Consider the following 25,999-nt stretch of genomic DNA (forward strand, 5'->3'; position numbering starts at 1 on the left):
CCGTAGTTTCCTCTTTCAGATCCATAGCAGTGACTACCCATCATACTAACTAGGATATGGTGGTATCTCATACACGCACAGCTCTCTTCCCTCCCTACAGATACATGAAAATATATACAGCACATGAGTGGAGATATTAGCATGAGTATGAAAAGTTTGGTATAGGGAAATAACTGAAAACATGTTTCCAATTTTTTCCTAGTCATCTCATATACACACAGCTCTCTCCCTCCCTACAGATATGTGAAAATATATACAGCACATGTGTGGGGATATTAGCATGTATATGAAAAGTTTGGTATAGGGAAATAACTGAAAACATGTAAATTAAAACCCCTTCTAATTTTTTCCTAGTCAAAACCTAAAGTATATGAAAATATAGAAATGCATGAATATATACAAATACAAATTCAGCAATGAAAAGTTCCTACTAAGTATAAACCATATAGGAGAATTTCCTAATCTTTAATTTTAGAACATTTTGTGTGTTTCCAAATATACTCATAAAATGTATTTTAAATTAATTCCCTTTAAAATAAACCTGAAACTTCTATACTTGAGAGTGATAAAAGACTAATTTTCAGGGGTAAAATGGAAAGCTTTACAATTATTCATAGCCAAAGACAAAAAAAAAAAAAAATTATTGAGCTTCTTATTCCTAAAGTTCAGGTATACCATGAAAATAACAAAGTCTTTGAAATAATTTTGTAATTTTAAATCCTAGTTCTCTGTATTTTACTGTGATCTTGGTAAATTACTTTCTCCATTTGTAAACTGGGAATAACCCAACTTACAAGAATGTGAAGGAAAAAACCAGATGAGATTTATGAAGCACCTTATACTACATCAGGTCTTACTCTAAGCCACAAGTATTATTTCTTTTCTTATTTTCCTTAAGGAACTAAGGAAAGGATCATCTCTTCTCCTTCCTCCAATAATAAAGAAAAACAAAGAACAAGGTCAGAAAAAGGTTAAAAAATATTGTTCCTACTCCCAGGTGAACTTCTCTAAGGAAAAACTTCAAACCAAAAAAACAATTCTAAAGGTATCATTTCAGTTATATATGTTGCTTCACTAGTTAAGCTTGGATTTTACCTGCAAATTCATTGAAATGATTTCCGATATCATATGCCAAGTAGTTGTATCCAGAATATTCATAATCAATGAACTGTACATCACCTATGTGAGACACAAAAACAAAGACATAAGAAATCATATATAAGATGAGAAAATCCCTATGCTATTTGTAATTAACAGCTTCCAAAATTTTGTCTCATTTTATGTGCTTGGTTACATGCACTTCTGAGACAATACAGGGTAAGGCTGTGAATTTTATGGCAATGAGCTTTACAAAATTCAAATTATATATTGTCAACAGCTTCTCTGTGAACATTAATGTCCACTATATTAAAGAAAAGTCAAAATAATCATTCTCCAAATTCAAACAAAACCAAAATATCTCTTTCACCACAAGGGGGCATCAGTCACTTAAAAATTCAAGTTTAATTAGAAATGAACAGTTAATCTTTGAAAACTGTTAATAAGGTATCGCAATTTTAACAAAGTATGATACTCTGAAAGTAAACTGACAAGCTACTTTACATATATAAATCAAATATAAACTTTAAAAGACTTAAATTCTGTGAACCCTGCAATTACACTATCATACTTGATTACAAACTTAACAATATACCTAATTTAAGAAATTAGTTGCTATAAATTCTGATTTTCCTGCAATGCTACGTAAATAAGATTTCTAATAGCATACCTGAGCAGCATTAAGGTGGTTGTTTTATCTTTTAAAAAAAACAAAGGTACAGTCATTTATAATAAACTTTTTTTAATTTGAGAAATTTTTACATAAGCTAGATTCCTAGTCTAAATTAGTGCTAAATATATATGCATATTTCATTATATTTCTCCAAAGACAATCCTGTTCCACCAGCCTAAGAGACAGACTCCTGCTCAGGAACATTCATTTTTGAGTACTAAGTATTATAGAGGGTTTGTCTCAACAAAGATGTAGGTCCTTCTTAAAGAGAGATAAGAGAAAAAGTTTGAGAGAGAGAGAGAAAGTTAGAGACGTTAAAAAAATAAAAATAAAAATGGGTCACTGTCAACACCAGGCATCACAAACTCAAAGGCTTACAGGGTCATACAGTTAAAATGGATACACGAACAGAGATGGCTGTAAGAACAGTTTCTAAGCAGCTTATATTGAGAAAATGCATAGCAAATGCCTAGTTACACTGTCTTTTAAACATCAAACTAAAGGAACGAAACAAACTCCTGGTCTGCACGAAATGGCATTTCCTAAATAAAAGAACTCTTGAACTATATCATCTTGATACAGATATATATGTTTAATTTAGGGGTATATGTTGATCATATCCAAACTCAGAAAAAGAGAATTATATAACACAAAAATATCATGGCAAATGGAGTATTTTACATAAAAGCAAAAAAGTTTTTAATGTAATTGCATTAGTATGTAATTCTGAATTTGTATAAATAAGTCAAGTCTAGAGTAAATTAAGTGAGCATCTCCAGAGTATCAAAACCGTTATCAAAATCTACACACTGACAAAATAAAGTTTTAAAATGTTGGTGACTATAATAAATCACTGCTATTCAACCATCACAAGTATTATACTCTTAAATTCAAAAAACTATCCCACAGAAAGTCTTAAAGTTAACCAAATCACTTTACTAAATTGCAGAATAGAAGTGAGTTTGTTCTAGATACCACTGGGAATAAGAGGGTGAAGACCACCATCGTGATTAAATACTCTGCACCCATGAAAAAAAGTTTCATTTTCAAACTTAATCTTAGCCAAAAGGCCGAGAAGCGATAAAAGTTTCATTTTCAAAAATTATTTGATGACCAGGAAAATTACAAATGTTATATGAAAAAAAGATACAAAAGAGTAAACACAGTGATCCAAATTATTAAAATATTATGCCTGGAGAGAGAGAAAAGAACACATAATGCATAGGGGGGAAAAGATGAATGGAAATTAACCAAAACAATACGTTTCAACTGGTTTCTTTACAGGTGAGAGACAAGTGACCTTTTTTCCCTTGTATTTTAAACTACTTACAATAAACATTACTTTCAGAAGGAAAAAAATGACAGTTTAAAAAGATTATGAATTCCCTAAACAAAGTTGTCAATAGATAAGAGACTAATAATAAACAGTGATCTGGGATATACCTATCCAGCCAGCCTTAAGAAATCAGGATTCAAGAAGATTCAACAGGTTGCACAGCTGAGCCAACCAAACAGTTTTAATACACAGGTTTTTTTAAATTGCAGCTGTTGATTGCTTTAACTCTTTAAACACAAATTCTTGTAGAGCTCATATTAACTGTTACATGCCAATAAAAATACACAGCCCAGTCCTGAAGCTTACTTTTGCCACATAAACAGAAGCTTCAATTTCAATTTTCAAAATTATATTTAGAGTTTGGCAAATACAGTTAAAATGGCAGGTAAAAATGCCTGCTTGTAAATACAATTTAAATAAAGCATAGATCATTTTAACAAAAGCTAAAAATCTGTTTCAGTATGAAAATTTTAGCAATGACTTTTTGTAGTAGCATTAATTCATTAAAACTAGCCTTTATTTTTAAATGCAATGTTGAGTTTATAAATAATGAAATTTAAAAAATAAGAAAATGAAGCTAACAAGATACAGATGAGGCTGTTACCAGGCTCCGTGCATGTGAACAAGTGATGCGATAAACCTCCAGTCAGTGCGTTTAAGAAGCACGGGGTGCGCCGCCACATGGCAGCAACAATGGCATACCTAATCTGTAGCAGATGAAGAAAATTTGGCAAACTCACATTTTACAAGACACAAAGCTTAAAAGGAAAATTGTTTTTTAAAAAAATCTGTATTAACTATTCTTTTTTCAAACTATTGCAAACAAAGTGGAACTCAACCTTAAATTTAATCTTCTGCAACAAAATAAAATTAAAGAGGCCTACTTCACTTATTTTGGGTGCCAGAAAAATCAAATTACTGGAAAATGGTTTCCTACTAACAGAAAACTTTTTTCCTTGCATAAATTTAACTTCTGATTTCTTAAATTTCCAATTGTTTAAAGGAACATCCACATCACTATTAATAATTAATTGCTCATATAAGACAACTACCTTGTTAAATTCTTTAAGACATGAATTTTTAATTGAGGTTTCAAGGATGGAAAAAAATGAGACTACTCCCTAAATTTTTTTTTACAAAATTTTATATGTATGTTCATTTTCTGAGGGCCTTCTCAAATTTCTAGATAACTCAAGGGATCCCTGACCTCTAAAAAAGTAAAGAAGCATTGCTTTAAGGGTTAAGACTATGTATTATTTATCTTTATATAATTAGCACACTGAATGCACATAATGGGTAAATCATAAGATTAAAGAATAACATTTTATCCCAATTTTTCAAAAGCTACATTTTTCTTTTCATTACTTTATTTCCTGTGTATCTACACAGAAATGAAATCCACACATTACTGAGTTTAGTTGTTCAAATCTTAGTACAGCTCAAAACAGCCAATTTTTAAAGTACTTCAAAACCCCCAAAATTAATTTATTAATTAAGGCTATAAAATTCACATGCTACATTTGTTTGGATTCCCTTATTTTGTTAAGGAGAAAGGGATAAAAATAAAAACTAAAATAACCAATATGAGAACTTGAAAACCTTTTCGACTCACTCTACTTACTCTGCAGTGTTAGGTAAGGCAGAAAGAGAACAAAGAGAAAAAATAACCAATTACGGTACTGTTAGCAAAATGCTTTTTCTCTCATACAAAGAAAGGGAATATTCTACTCTGAGAAACTTTCCCTTCATCTCTCACTCTGGTGGTCCAGTAGTACCTGTGTATACCTTCACCACAATGCTCATCATTATGAACATAAATATCTGTTTCATGATCTGACTCCTCCACTACATGGAACATGGCTTCCTGGAAGGACACTAGGTCCCTTTAGTTGTTCATCATGCAATCCACACAGTAATCTCTAGCAGACAGTAAGTATTTAAATGCTTATAAATGGAGGGCTTTGCACAGAATGCTAGACACAATCATAACACACATATTTAAATGGGTAGTGGCAAAGAAGGAATAAGCATTAAGAAGGAATAAGCATTAAACACTAAGAACAAAGTATGGCATTTCTGACATTCTTATCCACGTATATGCTTGGACATATAGTGGGATGAATGAATGAAAGAACACTGAGCTAGTAACTATTTTAGGCAGCTCTTCCTTTATAGTTCAGGTTTTTATAGTCCATTTAAGCTTTCGATAACTTGATTTTAAGGGTATTTTATTTGATGGTAAACAGTAACCAGAATACACGTTAAACAAGGTTAAGACTATCCTTCATAAAAAGTTCACCTTGGAAAGTACAGGTTACCAAATACAAAAATAAATTTGTATTTACTTAAATTTTAAAACAAAACCAACAACAAAAAACCTGTCATTAAAATATCAATGAGACAACCAAACCACAATATCTTTCATGAATACTAACTAGAGTGGGAAGATTTAGAGCCAATCAAGTGACTGAGAATGGTGCCTCACACATTTTTTATTTATAATGTGTAAATGTGTAAACTCTAAAGAAAAACCTGATTTACATTATAATTCCCAGAAAAAGCTTTCTTTTTCTTCCACTCATGTATATTTCTTTAAAATAGCTGTAAATCAGCATCTTGTATTTCATTGATAGTGAGAGAAAAAAAATCAATGACTACCATTACTAAAATTTAAATTTCTGTATTAGATCTTTATATGACCTTTTAATGAAGAAATGGGGAGAGGGAGAGAAATGAAACAGCTACCAATAAACATTCAGACAGAGCACCAAGACATGAGAAAACATACTCAAAAGCTTTAGCAATCAACTTCTAACATGGCAGCAGTTAAAAGGGTTAGTTGAAATTAAAATATTAGAATTGAAGTCAGTTAGTCTAAGTCGAAATTAAAATACTAGAATTGAAGTCAGTCTATAAGCAATACTATAATTCATTCTACTTAATAAATTCTTTTTAAAAAAATGATTAATTTAAAACATGACTGACAGTTCTGGAAGCAAGAACACTGCTTCCGGTTCTCTTACTATGTAATAAATTCTATCATCATATCATTAAGTATTCTTTCCTTACCTTTTTAAGATGTCATTTCACTGAAGGCAAGGAATGGGCCGTTGTTTACCAACCACCTAATTCCTGGCACTAACTTTTCAAAAATCTTGACAGCTACCATCACCTTCAGAAAGGAAGCTCACTCTTCTCCCACATTCCTGTGTCCTGTCAACTGACATGGTGAGAACAGGTAGAGGCAGTATTTCTTCCTGTGATGCCTACCATCTCCTGTAACATTCACAGGTGCAGAAGCCTATATAAACTGCAGGTGCTCACAGTCTTTGTGTATGTGTGTGTGTATAAATATGTACTTACACATTCATACACACAAACATATATACATATTTAAACTTTAGTCACTCAAGTTAGACTTAAGATAAAATCTGGAAGCTGCGCTTGAAGACAAACTGAATTGTCATCTCATACCTGTAAGCCATAATTGCCCTAGTTATGAGACACAGTCAACCACTGGCTTATGTAACTATTTTCACTTTTTCAGAATCAAGTACATTTTGTTAAATGCATCCTATAAACATAATAAAGAGGTTGGCAAACTATGTACGCTCAGGCTAAACCCAGCCCACTGTGTGGTTTTGTAAATAGTGTAGAACACAGTCACATGTATTTATTAATGTATTATCTGTGGCTGTGTTTGTGCTACAAAGGAGTTGAACAGTTTCAAAAGAGGCTGTAATATGGTACACAAAAGACTAAAATATGTACTATCTTCACCTTAGAGAAAAAGTTTGCCAACCCCTATTATAATAGCAGCAGCTGTGAGCTACCAAGTACCTACTCCAATGCTACATACTTTATATACATGATCTAAAATTTTGTCAGCAACCATTTTAAGTAGGTATTACCTCTAAATTAGAAATAAAGCAAATTAAAAGTTCTAAATTATTAAAAAGTATGGAAACCTGCATGGAAACCTGTTAAATATGCAGATTCCTAAAACCATCTATAGAAATTCTTGTTCTTAGATGGAATCCAGAAACCTCCATTTTTTCCAACTACCTTGGGTGATTCTGGTGCAGAAAGTCAAGAATCAAATATAAGCACTTAATAAAGAGATACAAAGCAGGTGCCTGGCTGGCTCAATCAGTGAAGCATGTAGCATGCTAGACCTCGCACGTCTAAATCCAAGCCCCACATCAGGTGTAAGAGATAACGATAACATCTTACAAAAAAAAAATAATAATTTGTCTAGTATCACCTAGTTTTGTATGTGATTGAGCAAGAATGTGAACCTAAGTGCACCAGTTCCAACATCTACATTCTTTCCAACTTCTCTTAGTTATAACTAAGCTCTAAGACATCTGCTTTTAAGAGTTACTTAGAAATGTTTAATCTGGTGACAATATAAAAAAATCTAAGTTATTATGGTTGAAAGTTACAGTGGAGACTACAAGTTGATCCAGTATAAATTCATGAAGTTTAACTAAAATCTGCACTTCTGAGAAATGAAGGGTCTGAAACATACTACAGAGAGATACTGAGCTTGATGATGTTAAAGCCCATCTCTCGGCTTTCATCTTATTATATTTATATATTTTTAATTCAAGTGGGTACAAAATAGTGAAGTGCTGAACTCAAACCACATGAATGACTTAACAAGTGATAAAAAATTAAACACATCTGTGAATATAATATGCAACTTACTTATTCAATGTAAAAATTATTTTAATCTCAAAACACATCACCCTTAGCTTATAGATACTATAACAAGTTAACCAGTTAAGGTAAAGAATTTTTGCGGTTCCTAGTTCTAATTATAATTAACCTCGTTGAGATTGCAGCTGTAAGTACTAAATCTATAGTCTAAACTTTGTTCATTAATAACTAAATTTATAGTTTATAATTTCTTAAGCACAAGGAATGCTATCTTCTCCTTATAACTAAAGGCAAATATGTCATACAGTTATATTATTTTAAACAATTAGCTCCTAATTTGAAACACATAATAATACAAGGAACAAAGCTTCTGCCACACTCTCATGAGTTTTAGATTCTACTTGAACATTCCAACTGTATTTTCTTAATGCTATGTATCAACTAATCACATAGCAATTGATTCTTTTTTTTAGTGGATGCCATAAAGTCCAAACTTGCCTTCCTAAAAGACACTATAAAACCACTGGTAAGGAAAAATAACAGAAACATATCCATAACTAACACACAAATATAACCACAAAGACAAGAAGAAACAAATGGTACACAATAGACTCTTGAAGAAAGGAAAACTCTAAAAAAAAAAAAAAAAAATACACAAAATAGTTACATTTGTTGAACTGTGAAATTCATTCTTCTGTGTAGGGAAGAAAAATTAGGCACAAAAATATGATTTAGGTAACTCCTGGTAAAATAAGCAAATGACAATCTTAAAATCTTAGCGTCAAACTGAAACAGAAAGATTCTGTCTGAAAATATGAGAACTTTTCATATCACTGATCAACAGTTTAGATAGGCAACTGATTGAAAGTAAAAATGCATTTTTTAATACCTAAGACAAAGTAATCTGATTTTTTTGGTCCCTTATATTTTAGTTTTATAAATAAGTTTGCTCTGTGAAATGAATATGCAAAAGAAACTTATAAAATAAAAATATGAAAAGTTAAAATATATTCCAAAGGAAATAACAGATTCTCTTTGATTAACTTGCAGTTAAAAATAAAGCTGAGTGTCCACTTCAACAAGATGAAGTCCCTCACTTGAAATTCCATTATATAGGATGTGTTATTTGGTCTTGCACTGAGCTTAAAAAGCTAATACATTGTTTTAATGTATAACTAATACCTTTCTCTGTCTCACAAATGGCATTGAGATTTGGTTACTAGTATATAACATATTCTATACATAACAATTATATATAATTTATCGACAATAAATAATAAAGAACACTGTCAAGTACACCATGGTTTAGGGTACACCGGAAGATTTTTTTTTTTTTTTAAGTTTCCATACAAAGACTTCACAACATTCAAAATAAAGATGTCAGCTCAATGTATTTTTAAAAAATAGAATCTCTAATCCACACTAAAATATAAAATGTATTCAAACATATTTTTAAGAATACGTGCTTCAATCTACCATCCTTGACAGTGCTCTTTGGTTGATTTCTTCAAGTAAAAGTTAGTTATAAATATAAACCACCTTTGCATTGAACAGTAACAACTTAAAATCTATTAAGAATGGTCACAATAGTAATTTCATAGTATTATGACCACTTAATCAAACTGTTTGACTTTAGTATCCTTACAAAAGCACAATTTTGAATGAAAATAGTCTTCCAACTATAATGCCTATTCTCAAAACTGGTTTCCTTTAAAATGCAAGTTTCACAGTTTCAGACTTTTTGAATTAATACTAATAATCCTTCAACCAAAACTGTATTTTCAAATTTCAATTCAGCATTGAAGGGGCATCTACATTTTAGCAACCAAACCTCAAACCACTTTATCCAATAATATAATACAACCAGTGTCTCTTAAATACGGAAACAGAGAATTTGAATACACCAAGATATGAACAATCACAGAAAACATTTCACCAAAAACTATCACTATCTGTATCTCAAAATTACTAAAACTATTTCCAAAGCTTCTTGATTACTTCTTTAACAGATATAAATTTCAACAAGTACAAATAACATTTCCTCCATATGTGGCTCTCTCCTTAATCAAAATATCTAACAAATCAGAATCAACAGGTAATAGAAAATCTGGAGACATATTTGCTTCTAATACTGTTGTCCTTCCCAATACTGAGAAAATTCTATATTTATTAAGAGCAGTGCAATGTCAGTTGGTTTTTCAATAACCCCCATTACAAGCAGGTACATTTTCAAACCACGAATTACCAAATAGGTTTCACAGTTAAATTTAAAAACAAAGTCATTTCATCATTTTTCATTTAAAACTCTTAACAAGAACCACACAAATTTTCTAAGAAACATAATTTATACAAATATATAGAGAATATATATTCCTAATTTAACAGTTACCATGACTTTACAACCTAAAAGAAAATCTTTTAGACTTCATGTTTTTAATCCTTACATCTGAATTAAATTTAGCAGTATAAAGATCAAAGGACCATTAAGAACATCAAAGAAATCAACTTTACTTACTGCTAAGGTCAGATACCTACCTTGTTTCTCATTGTAGATTATATTCTTACACAATAGGTCATTATGGCAAAGCACAACAGGTGAGCCCAGGTTGGAAAGAATCTCCTTCATCCAAGTCATTTCTTCCTGAAGAATCTGAGAGCTTGGGATATCACTTAAAAACCTTTTAGTTAAAAAAAAAAAAAAAAAAGTTATATATTGCTTATATTAATGACTTTTTTCATGTTTAAAGACTAACATCTATTTTTAATGAATTCTTTCCATTCAATTACATAGACTCCTGAATTAAACCAAGCCAATTATTACAAAAGCTGGAATAAAGGAAAATCTTTACTTAATGAACTTAATACGAATAAAACAAACTAAGCAAGTTAAAATGCAGGGCAGTAAAGTTAAAAATCTGTTATTACAAAATTGGAGGAGAAAAGTAATATATATACTTAATAGATAACATTTAGTAAGCACTATTCTAAATGTTTTACATTTGTCTCCAAGACAAAAAAAGTTCAATAAAAAGAAGTATATTATTTAAAGCTACAAGACAGTTTATTAAAGAACTAAAACATCTATTTCAAGCTTTGAAGGGTGAATGCATACAAATCAGCTAAATTTACCTATCACAGTCAACAGACAACTACTATTGATAAACCTTATCAATTCTATGATAATCATAGACATTATCTATGATAACCATATCATAGAATACTCCATGATCTATTATAGAAACTGTCTCAGAATAGTGAGCCTGGGAAGTATGGTAGGTAGAGTGGCAAACAAGACTGGAAATCACGGCTTTTTAATTCTTCGGTCTTCTGAACTCTTCATTACACCACATGTATATTCATTTGATAAAAGTAAAATGAAACAAAAATATGGTGCTACCACTCATTCCTCAATAGCACCATCTGGCTTTAAAAATTGCTGTTAATTTATTCTTTCTCTCCCTTTAGCACTGTTTTCTTCATTCTCTCTTAACAGTCTCTCAAATTGCAGCCTTACTTTTCCATTTTACAATATAATAAAGATTCTCTATCAGTGAACTTAACTTTAATGAATTTGCCTATTGAGGTAGTTGCTGCCAGTTATTATTCTACTACTGTATTCTTCTTTACATACAGCTACCAAAAATAACCCTTATATACTTTTTTCAAGATGGTGCAATGGTTCAAGAAATCTATCTGAAAGGTACAGAGTTGACTAGAAGTAACAGAACCGAAAGGATTGAACATGATAACTACAATCATATACAAACAAAAAGGAACAGAATGTGAACAGATTTTTTAATGTTTTAATTGTTTTTAAAGTTTTAGTTTTAGATTATCTATTAGGGCAGGGTGCTTTTTGCATGCTGTTCTACATATGTTGTATATACTAACTCAATTAACCTTCATAAAAACTCTAATGGGTAAATATACTATTCTTATTATTTCCATTTTAATTTTCCCTAAGATAACACAGCAGAACTATTTTCTTTTTTAAAAGATTTTATTAATTTATTTGACAGACAGAGATCACACGTAGGCAGAGAGGCAGGCAGAGACAGAGGGGGAAGCAGGCTCCCTGCTGAGCAGAGAGCCTGATGCGGGGCTTGATCCCAGGACCTGGAATCATGACCTGAGCCAAAGGCAGAGGCTTTATTAACCCACTGAGCCACCCAGGCGCCCCATCACAGCAGAACTATTCAGTGGCAGAATTACGGCTTCATCCTAGGCAGTCTGGTTCACAGTCTTGTACTCTTAACCTACACAATACTATACTGATATATCTCAAAAAGTTGAGAAAACCATACATTCACTACTGTCACCTACTTCTTCATGATTTTTAAATTTTTCAATAAAATAGTTACTTCAAAAGAGAATTTTGTCATTTCCTGGGTATCTAGCACAACTGACACATTTGCAGATGTCTGCCTATCTCAGTTAAAAGGGTATACTATTCCTAACAAATTCAGAGTTTGATAAACTACCTACAAATAAAAACATATTCACTGAGTGAATCAAACTAAACTCTGAAATAATAACTCAACAGAGCAATGAATTATAAGAAGTAAAAACAATTATGAATTGTAAGAAATAAGAAAAACTCTATAGGTTCTGCCTGTCTCTATTATTCTTAAAATGAAAAATTCCTGAATACAAGAGTTGGGAGTATGTTTTGGATATAAAGGAGAAAACAGAATTCCTAATTTTTGTACCAATAATAATCACACTATAAAAACATGTTCATATAATTTAGATTCTAAATGCTAATTTATAAATTTTAATAAAAAATAATGAATTACCTTACTTGGAACCTGGGGAGTCAGATTTACAAAAGCTGAGTAGGACTCCAGTAATTGATTTTTCAACCTCATAATCTAGGACTTGAATAGTCTCAGTAAACTAAGACAACCTAAACTTTTTCACACTCTAATATTACTACACTGCCCCAAAGCAAATCTCTAGGTCTATTTAAAACAGCTTTGAAAAAAAAGAATTCTTATAAAAAGGGCTCCATGGCCAACTCATCCTATGCAAAAAGTACCATTCATAGCAATCACTGTATTTACTTCCAAATAAATGTTCTATATTTGTTTCTTGGCTGGTCACCTCTACCCACTCCCCACCTCTATCCCACGCTTTTGTAGGGTTTTGTTGTTGTTGTCCTGTTTTGTTTTTGAGTTGGCTGAGGTAGACAGTCATATTAACGTAGTGCCACCTGAGAGTCAAATGAAATCAGTGCAAACTTAATCAAATGCAAAGACAGCAACCTAACCAGATTATATATACAAAAACCTGTAAGCATTCTCAAAAACTTCATAGCAAAACAAGGTAAAACAATTTCAAATGTAATGGTAAATTTACCTTTTATTAAGATCTTCATCTGCAAATCCTGTGGGAATGAGAGAGAAATATTTTCCCATCTTTAGCCATAGATTAGATTTGGGAATCCAGCCATTGTGTGCATGGATAGCATGGATTTTAGCAAGCTGACGTGCTATTAGCCTGTTTTAAAACAAAGCAGCATAAAAAGAAAATGTTAAGCATCATAGAGTTCGTGTCTATTCATGAGTAAACTAACTTAGTGTGCATTCATTTTATAACATGATTGCATTTTTACCTAATATAAGAGTCAAAATAATTTGTCAAGTCAACTCTCACAAAGGAAAGGCAAGGAAATGTTTAAAGCAGTAGGAAGAAACACCTACAATTAATTCAGTGAATAAATATTGTGTCCAAAAGAGGCTGAATGTCTGCAAGTAGGTGGTCTATTCTGATTACATAAACAATGGTTAGGACCAAACACAATTATAAATAATTTCAAAGCCCATATTAGACATTAATCTGAGATACATTTAAAGTTTGAGCCTCGTCAATGAGATTAAAGGACAAAGGGGACTAAAGTAAAAAGGTAACTGGGAAGAAAAATGGGTTACAGAAGTTCATTCTTATAACTGTGTTAAAGACAAATTTCCTGAACAAACATTAAGATTCTATGATGTCAGAATTAATCTTCTTTATTCAACAATAAAATAATTTGAAGCTGTATGTACATGTATCCATGCTATCTTTGTATCTGTAGAACCAGCAACAGCAAACATTAACATAAGAATAAGCACACAAAACAGAAATAAGGTGGATCACGAGGGGGGAATAAAAGATCAATGATATCATAAGGTGAAATAATATTTGAATAATTGGGATCCAAGAAGAAGAAAGAGAGAGGGGGGCAGAAGGTATACTGCAGCAAATTATAGCAGAGAACTTCCCTAATTTGGGGAAGAAAACAGGCATCAAAATCCAGGAAGCCCAGGGAACCCCCTCAAAATCAATAAAAATAAGTCAACACCCCAACATCTAATAGGAAATCTTAACAAATCTCAAAGTAAAGAGAAAATCCTGAAAGCACATTGAGACAAGAGGTCTGTAACCTACAAGGGTAGAAACATTAGATTGTCAGCAGACCTCTGCACAGGGACCTGACAAGCCAGAAAGAATTGGCATGATATATTCAGGGTACTAAATGAGAAAAATATGCTAAGAATACTTTCTTCAGTTAGGCTGTCACTGAAAATAGAAGGAGGGATAAAAAGCTTCCAGGACAAAACAGAAACTAAAAGAATTTGCAATCACCAAACCAGCTCTACAGGAAATATTGAAAGGGATCCTTCTAAGCAGAGAGAAAGCCCAAAAGTAACATAGACCAGAAAAGAACAGACAATATACAGTAACAGTCACCTTATAGGCAATACAATGGCATTAAATTCGTATCTTTCAATAGTTACCCTGAATGTAAATGGACTAAATGCCACAATCAAGACACAGGGTGTCAGGTCGGTTAAAAAAAAAACCAAGACCCACTGATATGCTGTCTGCAAGACACTAATTTTAGATGCAAAGACAGCTCCAGATTTAAAGTGAGGTGTTGAAAAAACATTTATCATGCTAACAAGACATCCAAAGAAAGCTGGGGTGGCAATCCTCATATCAAATTAGATTTTAAACCAAAGACTGTAAGAGACGAGGAAGGACACTGTGTCATACTTAATGGGTCTATCCATTAAAAAGATCTAACAATTATAAATATTTATGCCCCTAACATGGGAGCAGCCAATTATATAAGCCAATTAATAAAAAATCAAAGAAACATATGGACAATAATACAATAATAGAAGGGTACTTCAACACCAAACCCTCATTGAAATGGACAGATCATTTAAGCAAAAGATCAGCAAGGAAATAAGGGCTTTACATGACACACTGGCCCAGACAGACATCACAAATATATTTAGAACATTCCATTCCCAAGCAACAGAATACACATTCTTCTCTAGTGCAAATGGAACCTTCTCCAGAACAGATTACAACCTGGGTCATAAATCAGGTCTCAACCGGTACCAAAAGACTAGGTCCCTGCATATTTTCAGACCACAATGCTTTGAAACTGGAACTAAATCACAAGAGAAAAGTTGGAAAGAACTCAAATGCATGGACGCTAAGAGCATCCTACTAAAGAATGAATGGGTCAACCATAAAATTAAAGAAAGAACATTTTTAAAAATTCATGGAAACAAATGAAAATAAGAACACAACTGTTCAAACTCTTTTGGTTTCAGCAAATGCAATCCTAAGAGGAAAATACAGAGCAATACAAGTCTTTCTCAAGAAACAAGAAAGGTCTCAAACACAGAACCTAACCCTACACCTAAAGGAACTGAAGAATAGCAATTAAAGCCTAAACCCAGCAGTTAAAGAGAAATAATAAAGATCAGAGCAGAAGTCAATGAACCAGAAACCAAAACAACAGTAGGACATCAATGAAACTAGGAGGAGGTTCTTTGAAAGAATTAGTGAGACTGATAGACCCCTGGCCAGGCTTATCAGAAAGAAAAAAGGAAGGACCCAAAGTAATAAAATCATGAATGAAAGAGGAGCGATCACAACCAACACCAAAGAAATACAAACAATTACAAAAACATATTATGAGCAACTATACACCAGCAAATTAGACAATCTGGAAGAAATGGATGCATTCCTAGAGACATATAAACTACCAAAACTGAACCAGGAAGAAAAAGAAAACCTAAACAGACCCATAACCAGCAAAGAAATTGAAGCAGTAATCAAAATCTCCCACAAACAAGAGCCCAGGGCCAGATGGCTCCCCAGGGGAATTCTACCAAACATTTAAAGAAATAATACCTATTTTTCTGAAACTGTTCCAAAAAATAGAAATGGAAGGAACACTTCCAAACTCATTTTATGAAGCCAGCATTACCTTGATCCCAAAACCAAAGGCCCCACCAAAAAGGAGAATTACAGACCAATTACAGAGAATTACAAAATTACAGACCAATTACAGACCCATGCTAATGAACATGGATGCAAAAATTCTCACCAAAATACCAGCCAAAAGGATCCAACAGTACATTAAAAGGAATATTCACCAGAGCGAATGGGATTTATTCCTGGTCTGCAAGATTGGTTCAATATCCACAAATCAATCAGTGTGATACACTACATTAATAAAAGAAAGGACAAGGAAGTGCAGAAAAAGCACTTGACAAAGTATAGCATCCTTTCTTGATTAAAACTCTTCACACTCTAAGGATAGGGAGTATACACCTCAATATAAAAAAAAAAAGCCATCTAAGAAAAACCCACAGCAAATATTACTCTCAATAGAGAAAAACTGAGAGATATTCCCCTAAGTTCAGGAACATGGCAGAGATGACTACTATCACCACTGCTATTCAACATTGTACTAGAAGTGCTAGTTTTAGCAATCAGACAAAAAAAATAAAAATAAAAGGCACACAAATCAGCAAAGTAGTCATCACACTCTCACTCTTTGCAGATGATATGATACTTTATGTAGAAAACCCAAAAGACTCCACCCCAAAACTACTAGAACTTATACAGGAATTCAGTAAAGAGGCAGGATATAAAATCAATGCATAGAAGTCAGGCTCTCTGCTCAGCAGGAAGCCTGCTTCCCCCTCTCTCTCTGCCTGCCTCTCTGCCTACTTGTGGTCTCTGTCTGTCAAATAAATAAATAAAACCTTTAGAAATCAGTTGCATGGGGCGCCTGGGTGGCTCAGTGGGTTAAAGCCTCTGCCTTCGGCTCAGGTCATGGTCTCAGGGTCCTGGGATCAAGCCCCGCATCAGGGGCTCAGCGGGGAGCCTGCTTCCTCCTCTCTCTCTCTCTGCCTGCCTCTCTGACTACTTTTGATCTGTCAAATAAATAAATATCTTTAAAAAAAAAAAGAGAGAAATCAGTTGCATTTCTATAAATCAACAAAAAGACAGAAGAAAAAGAAATAAGGAGTCAATACCATTTACAATTGCACCCAAAACCATAAGATACCTAGGAATAAGTCTAAACAAAAAGGCAAAGGATCTGTACGCAGAAAACTACAGTGTACTCATGAAAGAAACCAAGGAACACACAGAGAAATGGAAAAATGTTCCATGCTCATGGACTAGAAGAACAAATATTGTGAAAATGTCTACACTACCTGGAGCAATCTACATATTCAACACAATCCCTATCAAAATACCATCTTTTTTTTCCCCCCCTACAGAAATGGAACAAATAATCCTAAAATTTGTATGGAACCAGAATAGACCCTGAATAGCTAGAGGAATGTTGAAAAAGAAAACCAAAGTTGGTGGCATCACAATTTGGAACTTCAAGCTTTATTACAAAGCTATAATCAACAAGACAGCATGGTACTGGCCCAAAAACAGACACATAAATCAATGGAACAGAACAGAGAACTCAGAAATGAACTCTCAACTCTATGATCAACTACTGCTCGACAAGCAGGAAAGAATGTCTAACAGAAAAAAGATAGTCTCTTCCACAAATGGTGTCAGGAAAACTGGACAGCCACATGTAGAAGAATGAAACTGAACCATTTCCTTATACCACACACAAAAATAGATTCAAAATGGATGAAAGACCTCAATGTGAGAAAGGAATCCATCAAAATCCTTGAGGAGAACACAAGCAGCAACCTCTTTAACCTCAGCCGCAGCAACTTTTTCCTAGGAACACTACCAAATGCAAGGGAAGCAAGTGCAAAAATGAACTATTGGGACTTCATCAAGATGTAAAGCTTTTGCACAGCAAAGGAAATAGTCAACAAAACAAAACAACAAGTGACAGAATAGGAGAAGGTATTTGCAAATGACACATCAGATAAATGGCCAGTATCCAAAATCCATAAAGAATTTATCAAACTCAACACCCGAAGAACAAATAATCCAATCAAGAAATAGGCAGAAGACACGAACACACATTTCTGTAAAGAAGACATCCAAATGGCCAACAGACACATGAAAAAGTGCTCAACTCGGCATCAGGGAAACACAAATCAAAACCACAATGACGTACCACCTCACACCAGTCAGAATGACTAAAATTAACAAGTCAGGAAACAGACAGGTGTTGGCAAGGATGCAAAGAAAGGGAAACCCTCCTACACTGTTGGTGGGAATGCAAGCTGGCACAGCCACTCTGGACACCATATGGAGGTTCCACAAAAAGATAAAAACAGAGCTACCCTAACAACAGAGCAATTGCACTACTGGGTATTTACCCTAAAGATATAAATGTAGTGACCCAAAGAAGCACATGCATCCCAATGTTTATATACCAGCAATGTCTAGAACAGCCGAACTATGGAAAAAAGCCCATATGCCCATCAACAGATCAATGGGTAAAGAAGATGTGGCATATATATACAATGGACTACTTCTCAGCCATCCAAATAAATAAATAAATAAATAAACCTTGCCATTTGCAACAATGTAAATGGAACTGTAGGGTATTGTGCTAAGCGAAAAATGTCAATCAGAGAAAGACCTCACTCATATGTATAACTTAAAAGGAGCATAAGAAAAGAGAGGAAAAGATGAAAACAAAAGAAATCAAAGAGTGAGACAAACCATAAGAGATTCTTTTTTTTTTTAAGATTTTATTTATTCATTTGACAGAGAACACAAGTAGGCAGAGAGGCAGGCAGAGAGAGAGAGAGAAGCAGGCTCTGCACTGAGCAGAGCCCAATGCGGGGCTCAATCCCAGGACCCTGAGATCATGACCTGGGCCGAAGGCAGAGGCTTTAACCCGCTGAGCCACCCAGGCGCCCCCATAAGAGATTCTTAATCATAGGAAACAAACTAAAGGTTGCTGGGGAGGAGGGGGAGAGGGGGATTGGATCATTGGGTGATGGGCATTAAGGAGGGCACATGATGTAAAGAACACTTGGTACTACTTATGAGTGATGTATTACTGACCTCTACCTCAGAAACCAGTAACACATTATATGTTAGTTAACTGAATCTAAATTTTAAAAAACTTGCCCCCCTAAAAAAATAATAAATAAGGCTTCACTGCACTAACATCCAAGGCAAATGCTACTTTAAAATCCCATCAAAGCAAAATCCCATCAGTAAAGTAAAACATTTAAAAATTTCAACACTTCAGAGAATTTTCTTAAATATCCAGTAATACTAACTGTCCCCACTCTTGGAGGCTTTTAAAAAATTAAGAGCAAGAGGCACCTTGGTGACTCAGTTGGTTAAGCAGCTGCCTTCGGCTCAGGTCATGATCCCAGGATTCTGGGATCAAGCCCCATGCTGGACTCCCTGCTCCCCACACATCCCCTGTGTTATCTCTCTTCCCCAGATAATAAAATCTTTTAAAAAAATTAAGAGCATTATAACCATAAAAGGAATTTTTTAATTGAAAAATAATCCCTAATCCTACCACTCCAATAGTTTACTTCATTTTTAAATACACCCGTTGGATTTTCACATAAGCCAATTATTGTGATTATAGCCACAGTTCAGCAATTAAGCTGGTTTCTTCCATATTAATCCCACATCAGCCATTCTGTGTACTTTAGACAATAATCAAAATTACCATTTCAACAAGTAGCATAGTATTTGTGCTGATATGCCTTGGTTATATCTGAATATGAGCACTGTCATGACATAAACATACAACTTCTATGAATTATTATATATTGCCCTATTAATTTCTAAGAGAACATTACCAGTATTACTTGTAACTCACAATGTACCAGTTACACTACAATACAATCCAGCACTGGAAGTCAGTGTTTTCTACTTCTGCTTTTTGATAAATGTGCAATAATTAATTTTAAACTGCATTTTGTCCCATTATATCTGTTGCTGGGTGGTTTTTAATTAAACTGCAGACAGGATTCCTAGCAAAAGGTTTCAAAAAAAAAAAAAAAAGTTTCAAAGAAATACCAGATGAGAAAATTCCTAAACTGTGAATTTTGAAAATTTTTCTGAATATCTCTGTGGAGCTTGATTGCCACAGAAAGTTCAAATAAAACAAGTCATGATAAATTTCCTTAAGCTGAATTACTCGCTAATCGTTAACCTGGTGGTCTTTATCATAGCATTCCCTCACTGCCTCTTCCATATGCTCTGCCTCTTCCTTTAAACTCCAGTTCAAATGTGATCTCAGTGGAACACTGCCTAAATTCCCACAGTTATTTTTTTTTGAAAACCTTTTCTGTTCTTCTGTGTATACTATTTGCTTACTTTTTTCCAAAGATTATTGTCTGTCACACACTGCAAATTACTTGGAAGGAGGGCAGGGACTACCTGAATTCTTTTTCTTTCCCTAGACTAAACATAAATACATGTCAGATTTTTAATAGTCAAAGCAGATACTCTAGAATAATCTAACACAGGCAAGTAGCTATGTCTGAATAAACCATAGCAAGAGAGCACTGTGGACTTTGATCTAAGGCTCAATCAACATTTACTGTTGGCTGTGTATCAGTTCATCTAATAACAATGGCTCAAAATGTGATACCTAACTAATCCAAAATTAGTAATAAGCCCTATAAATTGATAAATGAAAGATCCTTTTTATCATAAATATATGAAATTCATTTTTTAAATATTTAAAAAATTTTAAAGATTTTATTTATTTATTTGACAGACAGATCACAGTAGGCAGAGAGGCAGGTAGAGAGGGCAGGGTGGGGGGAAGCAGCTCCCTGCTGAACAGAAAGCACTATGCAGGGCTCCATCCCAGGACCCTGGGAGCATGACCTGAGCCGAAAGCAGAGGCTTTAACCCACTGAGCCACCCTGGCACCCCAAAATTCATTTTTTTAAGGAGAAAAGCTAAATATATAAAGCACATTATCCTATTATTTACATCCCTAACCTCTTCTTGGAGCTCTAGAATTACCATTCCTTCAATTGCTTACTTGATATTTCTTTAAAAAATACTTCACTGTACATACTCAAAAATAATAAAACATTCCTTTAGAAATCATTTATAATTTACCTATTTTATTAATATGCCCTTCCATCAATTAGTTCCTTCTGTATTTTGTTTTACAGTAATTAGCAAAACTGTATGAACATTTAACTATCCCATGGGAATATATTACCTGAAATAAATTTAATTGCAAAATAAATAGCCAGTATTAACTAACTATATCCTTACTGTCATCTTTTTTTCCTTCCTTTCTCAAACTCTATTCTGCTTTTTTTCCAAAATTGTGAGTCAACTCAGTGCATCATTCATTTCAAGTCAATTATAAGAGAACTTAATTAGTATTGCTATTTGGTCTCAGCTTTTTTTTTTAATGAAAGGTGTATATGCCTGTATTAGTATCATATACTCTAAACAAGTAGATCTAACAAAGTATAGGAAAAGGCTACTTGTAGTAGACTTTTTAAAGCAGTTTAGGCTCACAGCAAAATTGAGGGGAAGATTCAGAGTTTTCCCAAATTCCCCCTATCCAACACTAGCATCACCTCCTCCATTATCAACACCAGAGTAGTGCATTTGTTGCAACTGAAGCACACACACTGACACCCAAAGTTCATAGTTTACATCAGGGTACACACTTAGCGGTATACATTCTATGGGTCTGAACAAATTTATGACAGGTATCCACTATAAAGTATCATACAGACATTTTCACTGCCCTAAAAATCCTGTTTCACCTATTCTCCTATTCACCTCCTTCCCCACTAACCCTTAGCAATCACTGATCTTTTTAGTGTCTCCACAGTTTTATCTTTTTCGGAATATCATAGAATTTAATGCAAACAAGTTTATGACATGGTATCAAATACCTAAGTGAGCCTTACCTAAATTTCACTGTTCTTGATCAAATACTGTTAATTATTCGGGCATCTGGGTGGCTCAGTCAGTTAAGCACCCAACTCTTGAGGTTATGATCTCAGGGTTGAGATGGGAGTCCTGTGTGGGGCTCCACGCTCAGCAGCAAGTCTGCTTGAGATTCTGTCTTTCCCGCTCCCTCTCCACTGTCCCTTCCCCATCTCGCGCTCTCTCTCCCCCTAAAATAAACCTTTAAAATTTTTTTCAAAAAATACTATAATTATTCTTTGTACTTAAGATTATTTAAAATCAATTATGCAAAGCTTTCCTTTTAAAACAGAAATTCTATAGTAAGCTTAATAACAATTATTTAATTATATAAAATAATCAGAAGTCAATAAATGGGAGAAAGTCTGCATTTATTTTCTTCTTGAGTCTTTTCACTTCAATCCTACAAATTTTCATAATATGTTTTTTTTTATGTGATTAACAAAGGCTTTACTATTTTCCTTTATATTTTATGAGCTTTTCTCAAGTAAAAAGATACTCATTAGTATCTTTAAGATATACTTTTCCTAGCCATGTGACCTTCAGCAAATTACTTAAAATCTTTGTACCTTATTTTTCTCATCTATTAAAATAGGATCTTAATATTACCTATACCCTGGGATTATTGTGAGTTGAATTTATTAATACACAACAGGTAAGTTTTGGAGCACCTGGCTGGCTCAGTTGTGTAGCATGCAACTCTTGATATCAGGGTTATGAGTTCAAGCCCCACAATGAGCACAGTTTACTTAATAAGAAAATATTTAAAAACATATACAGAAGGGGCACCTGGGTGGCTCAGTGGGTTAAGCCTCTGCCTTCGGGTCAGGTCAGGATCTCAGGGTCCTGGGATCGAGCCCCGAATCAGGGTCTCTGCTCAGCGGGGAGCCTGCTTCCCCCCACCCCGTCTCTCTGCCTGCCTCTGCCTACTTGTGGTCTCTCTCTCTGTCAAATAAATAAATAAAATCTTTAAACTCCGGATTCTCTCTCCCTCTCCCTTTGCCCCTCCCCTCCAATTTCTCTCTCTAAAATAAATCTTTAAAAACAAATACACACATACACACACACAAAGGGGTATTTAGAAGAGTGTACAGTTCATATTTAGTGCTGAATAAATATTAGCCTCCATCACTTTAATATATTATTTCTCTAATAAGAATTGTAAACATACCTATTACTACTTTTTTAGTATCAATTAAAAATAAAATCTTGACTTTTTCAATTTTTTAATAAACGTATGCACCTTTTTTTTTTTTAAAAAAGATTTTACTTATTTATTTGAGAGAGGTGGGGTGGGAGGAACATGCGTGAGCAAGCATAAGCCAGGGAGAAAGGCAGCCGGATAGGGAGAAGCAGACTTCCCGCTGAGCAGGAAGCTCAATGCCAGACTTGATCCCAGGACCCTGGGATCATGACCTGAGCTGGAGGCAACCACATAACTAACTGAGCCACCCAGGAACCCCAGCTTTCTTTTCTTAAGATTTATTTATTTGAGAGACAGCAAGCACATGAGTTCAGGGGAGGAGCAGACGGAGAAAGTCTTCAAGCAGACTCCCCGGAGTGTGAAGCCCAATGCAGGGCTAGATCCCATGACTTAATGAGATTATTACCTTAGCTGAAACCAAAAGTCAGACGCTTAACCAACTGAGCAATCCAGGTGCTCCTAAAATCTTGACTTTTTAACATAAAATGGTTTCTCAGAAGTTAAAATAAAAACCAAATCAAGGGACAACTCATGGGTAGTAATTACCCAAAATCATTTAGTTAAGAAAGATTCCGAAATCTCATCTATGTTCAGAGGTAAAGAGCTTCAAGACTGGTTAGTTTTGTCTGTCACAAACAAGAAGGGGGGTTTAGTGATGGCAATAATTACTTGCTATGTCACATCTATATGCTGCTAAGGTTCACCTTAAGGAATACTACAGAATATGTTATAATAAACAGTACATAATAGCAAAAAAGTCTATGAATTTTAAAGTTCAGAAAATATGCTTCTACAAGCACAATAAAGGATGCCCAGGTGGCTCAGTGGGGTTTAAACGTCTGCCTTTGGCTCACGTCATGATCCCAGGGTCCTGGGATGGAGCCCCACATCAGACTTCCTGCTCAGTGGAGTCTGCTTCTCCCTCTCTCCATGCTTGTGCTTGCACACACACTCTCCCTCACTCAAACAAATAAAATCTTTAAATAAATAATAAAAGCATAATAAAGTCAACTGATTAGTAATATCCTAGTAATATCTATAATTTGCCTAAGTACTTTAATACCTTAATGTCCAAGTTATTGTAAGATCTGCCTAAGTCAAATAAAATGTGAAAAGTCTTTAGGAAAAAAAAATTATAATAATTATAAAAGCTAACATTTACATAGTGTTTAACATATGCCAGGCCTTGTTCTAAACTTTTTACATATATTAACAACGTTAATCCTTACAACAGCCCTAGAAGTAGGTACTATTATTATTCTCATTTTTTAGATAAGGAAACTGAGGCACAAAATATTTAAGGGCTATACCCAAATTCACATAGCCCGTAAATCTGAAGCAGTCTGGTTCCACTGTGTGTCCTTTGTGATGAAGATATAATGCCATATATAGAATTTCACAAGGCTTTAGATTCCATAACATTCCACAGAATCACTCAAAGAGAAAAAAACCTGCCCTAGGCATCCAGTTTCCATCATGAGACTACAGAGTAAACAGAAGGGAGAAATCTGAATGCGAAACTCTGACCAACAAATAGTAACACTGGATAGTTCATTCAACTGAAAGCTGAAATTCGGTGTGTTAAAGACAGTTTAGGAATATCAACGTCAAATCCATGGAAGTATGGGTTTTACAAAGGCAGTTAAGACTGCTACACCAGTAAAGGTGGTATCACCCTTAAGCAACTTTCTTCTTACATCTTTTGGACACTGACTCTTAAAAACTAGTATTCTTCTTCCTGCTTTAGTTACCAAGAAGCTAATATGGCCCTTCTCTAACAACCTTATGGAATATACTTCTTATATCTGAATCTAACTCCAGCTTTTCCTTTGGCCTAATCTCTTTTAATCCTGTTATATATATGTATCTCAAACTCTGACCAACAAATAGTAACACTGGATAGTTCAAACGTCTGCCTACCACTAAGGTCATGATCCCAGGGTCCTGGGATTGAACCCCATGTGGGGCTCCCTCTCAGCTGAGGAGTCTGCTGCTCCCTCCCCCTCTATCTCTGCTCATGTGCTCGCTCGCTCTCTCCCTGTCATTCTCTCTCTCAAATATGTAAAATATTTTTTTTAAAAAGGCTTAAGATTTATAAATGTATCTGATATACACAAAACTGAAGACCACAAAAAATTATGACACAAAAGAAAAAATAACTATCTATTAATCGGAGTTCTTCAATACATTCTAAACTACACTCACATAAGGAAAGAGACTCTTATCTCATCAAAAACTAGGGTTTGGGGGCACCTGGATGGCTCTGTGGGTTAAAGCCTCTGCCTTTGGCTCAAGTCATGATCCCAGGGTCCTGGGATTGAGGCCCGCATTGGGCTCTCTGCTCAGTGGGGAGCCTGCTTCCTCCCCTCTCTCTCTGCCTGCCTCTCTGCCTACTTGTGATCGGTCTGTCAAATAAATAAATAAATAAATAAATAAAACCTATGGCTTGAGTAGATAGATTTCTATGCCAAAATATTTTTAAATATTATTTGAAGCCAGTTTAAAATAGGGAAATACTGTGGCACCTGGGTGGCTCAGTGGGTTAGGCCTCTGCCTTTGGCCCAGGTCTGGTCTCAAGGTCCTGGGATTGAGCCCCACATCGGGCTCTCTGCTCAGTGGGGAGCCTGCTTCCCCCCACTCTCTCTCTGCCTGCTGCTCTACCTACTTGTGATCTCTGTCAAATAAATAAAATCTTAAAAAAAAAATAGGTAAATACTGGGCCATTTCATTTTCATCAGTTAATGAAGCAACTCTTAAAATATGGTCCAGGCTCTCTCTAATAAATAAACATATTTTAAAAAAAAAGAAGAAAGAAAGAAAAGAGAAGCGGGGGGGGTCTGGGGCCTTGGTGGCTTAG

General features: G+C 34.3%; 1 protein-coding gene across 2 annotated transcripts in view; it reads right to left on the reverse strand.

Annotated features, from left to right (window-relative positions):
* Window positions 1–25,999, reverse strand: part of ETNK1 (ethanolamine kinase 1) — a 67,179-nt gene that overhangs the window by 16,798 nt on the left and 24,382 nt on the right. For both annotated transcript variants that reach the window (XM_082740495.1, XM_082740496.1), the window contains exons 3-5: window positions 13,128–13,268; window positions 10,305–10,447; window positions 1,096–1,179 (exon numbers count right to left, since the gene is read on the reverse strand). In XM_082740495.1, the coding sequence (XP_082596621.1) occupies window positions 1,096–1,179; window positions 10,305–10,447; window positions 13,128–13,268 (368 nt within the window). The remainder of the gene's footprint in view (window positions 1–1,095; window positions 1,180–10,304; window positions 10,448–13,127; window positions 13,269–25,999) is intronic.

The sequence above is a fragment of the Mustela nivalis genome (assembly GCF_964662115.1).
Source record: "Mustela nivalis genome assembly, chromosome: 7".
NCBI classification, from domain to species: Eukaryota; Metazoa; Chordata; class Mammalia; order Carnivora; family Mustelidae; genus Mustela; species Mustela nivalis.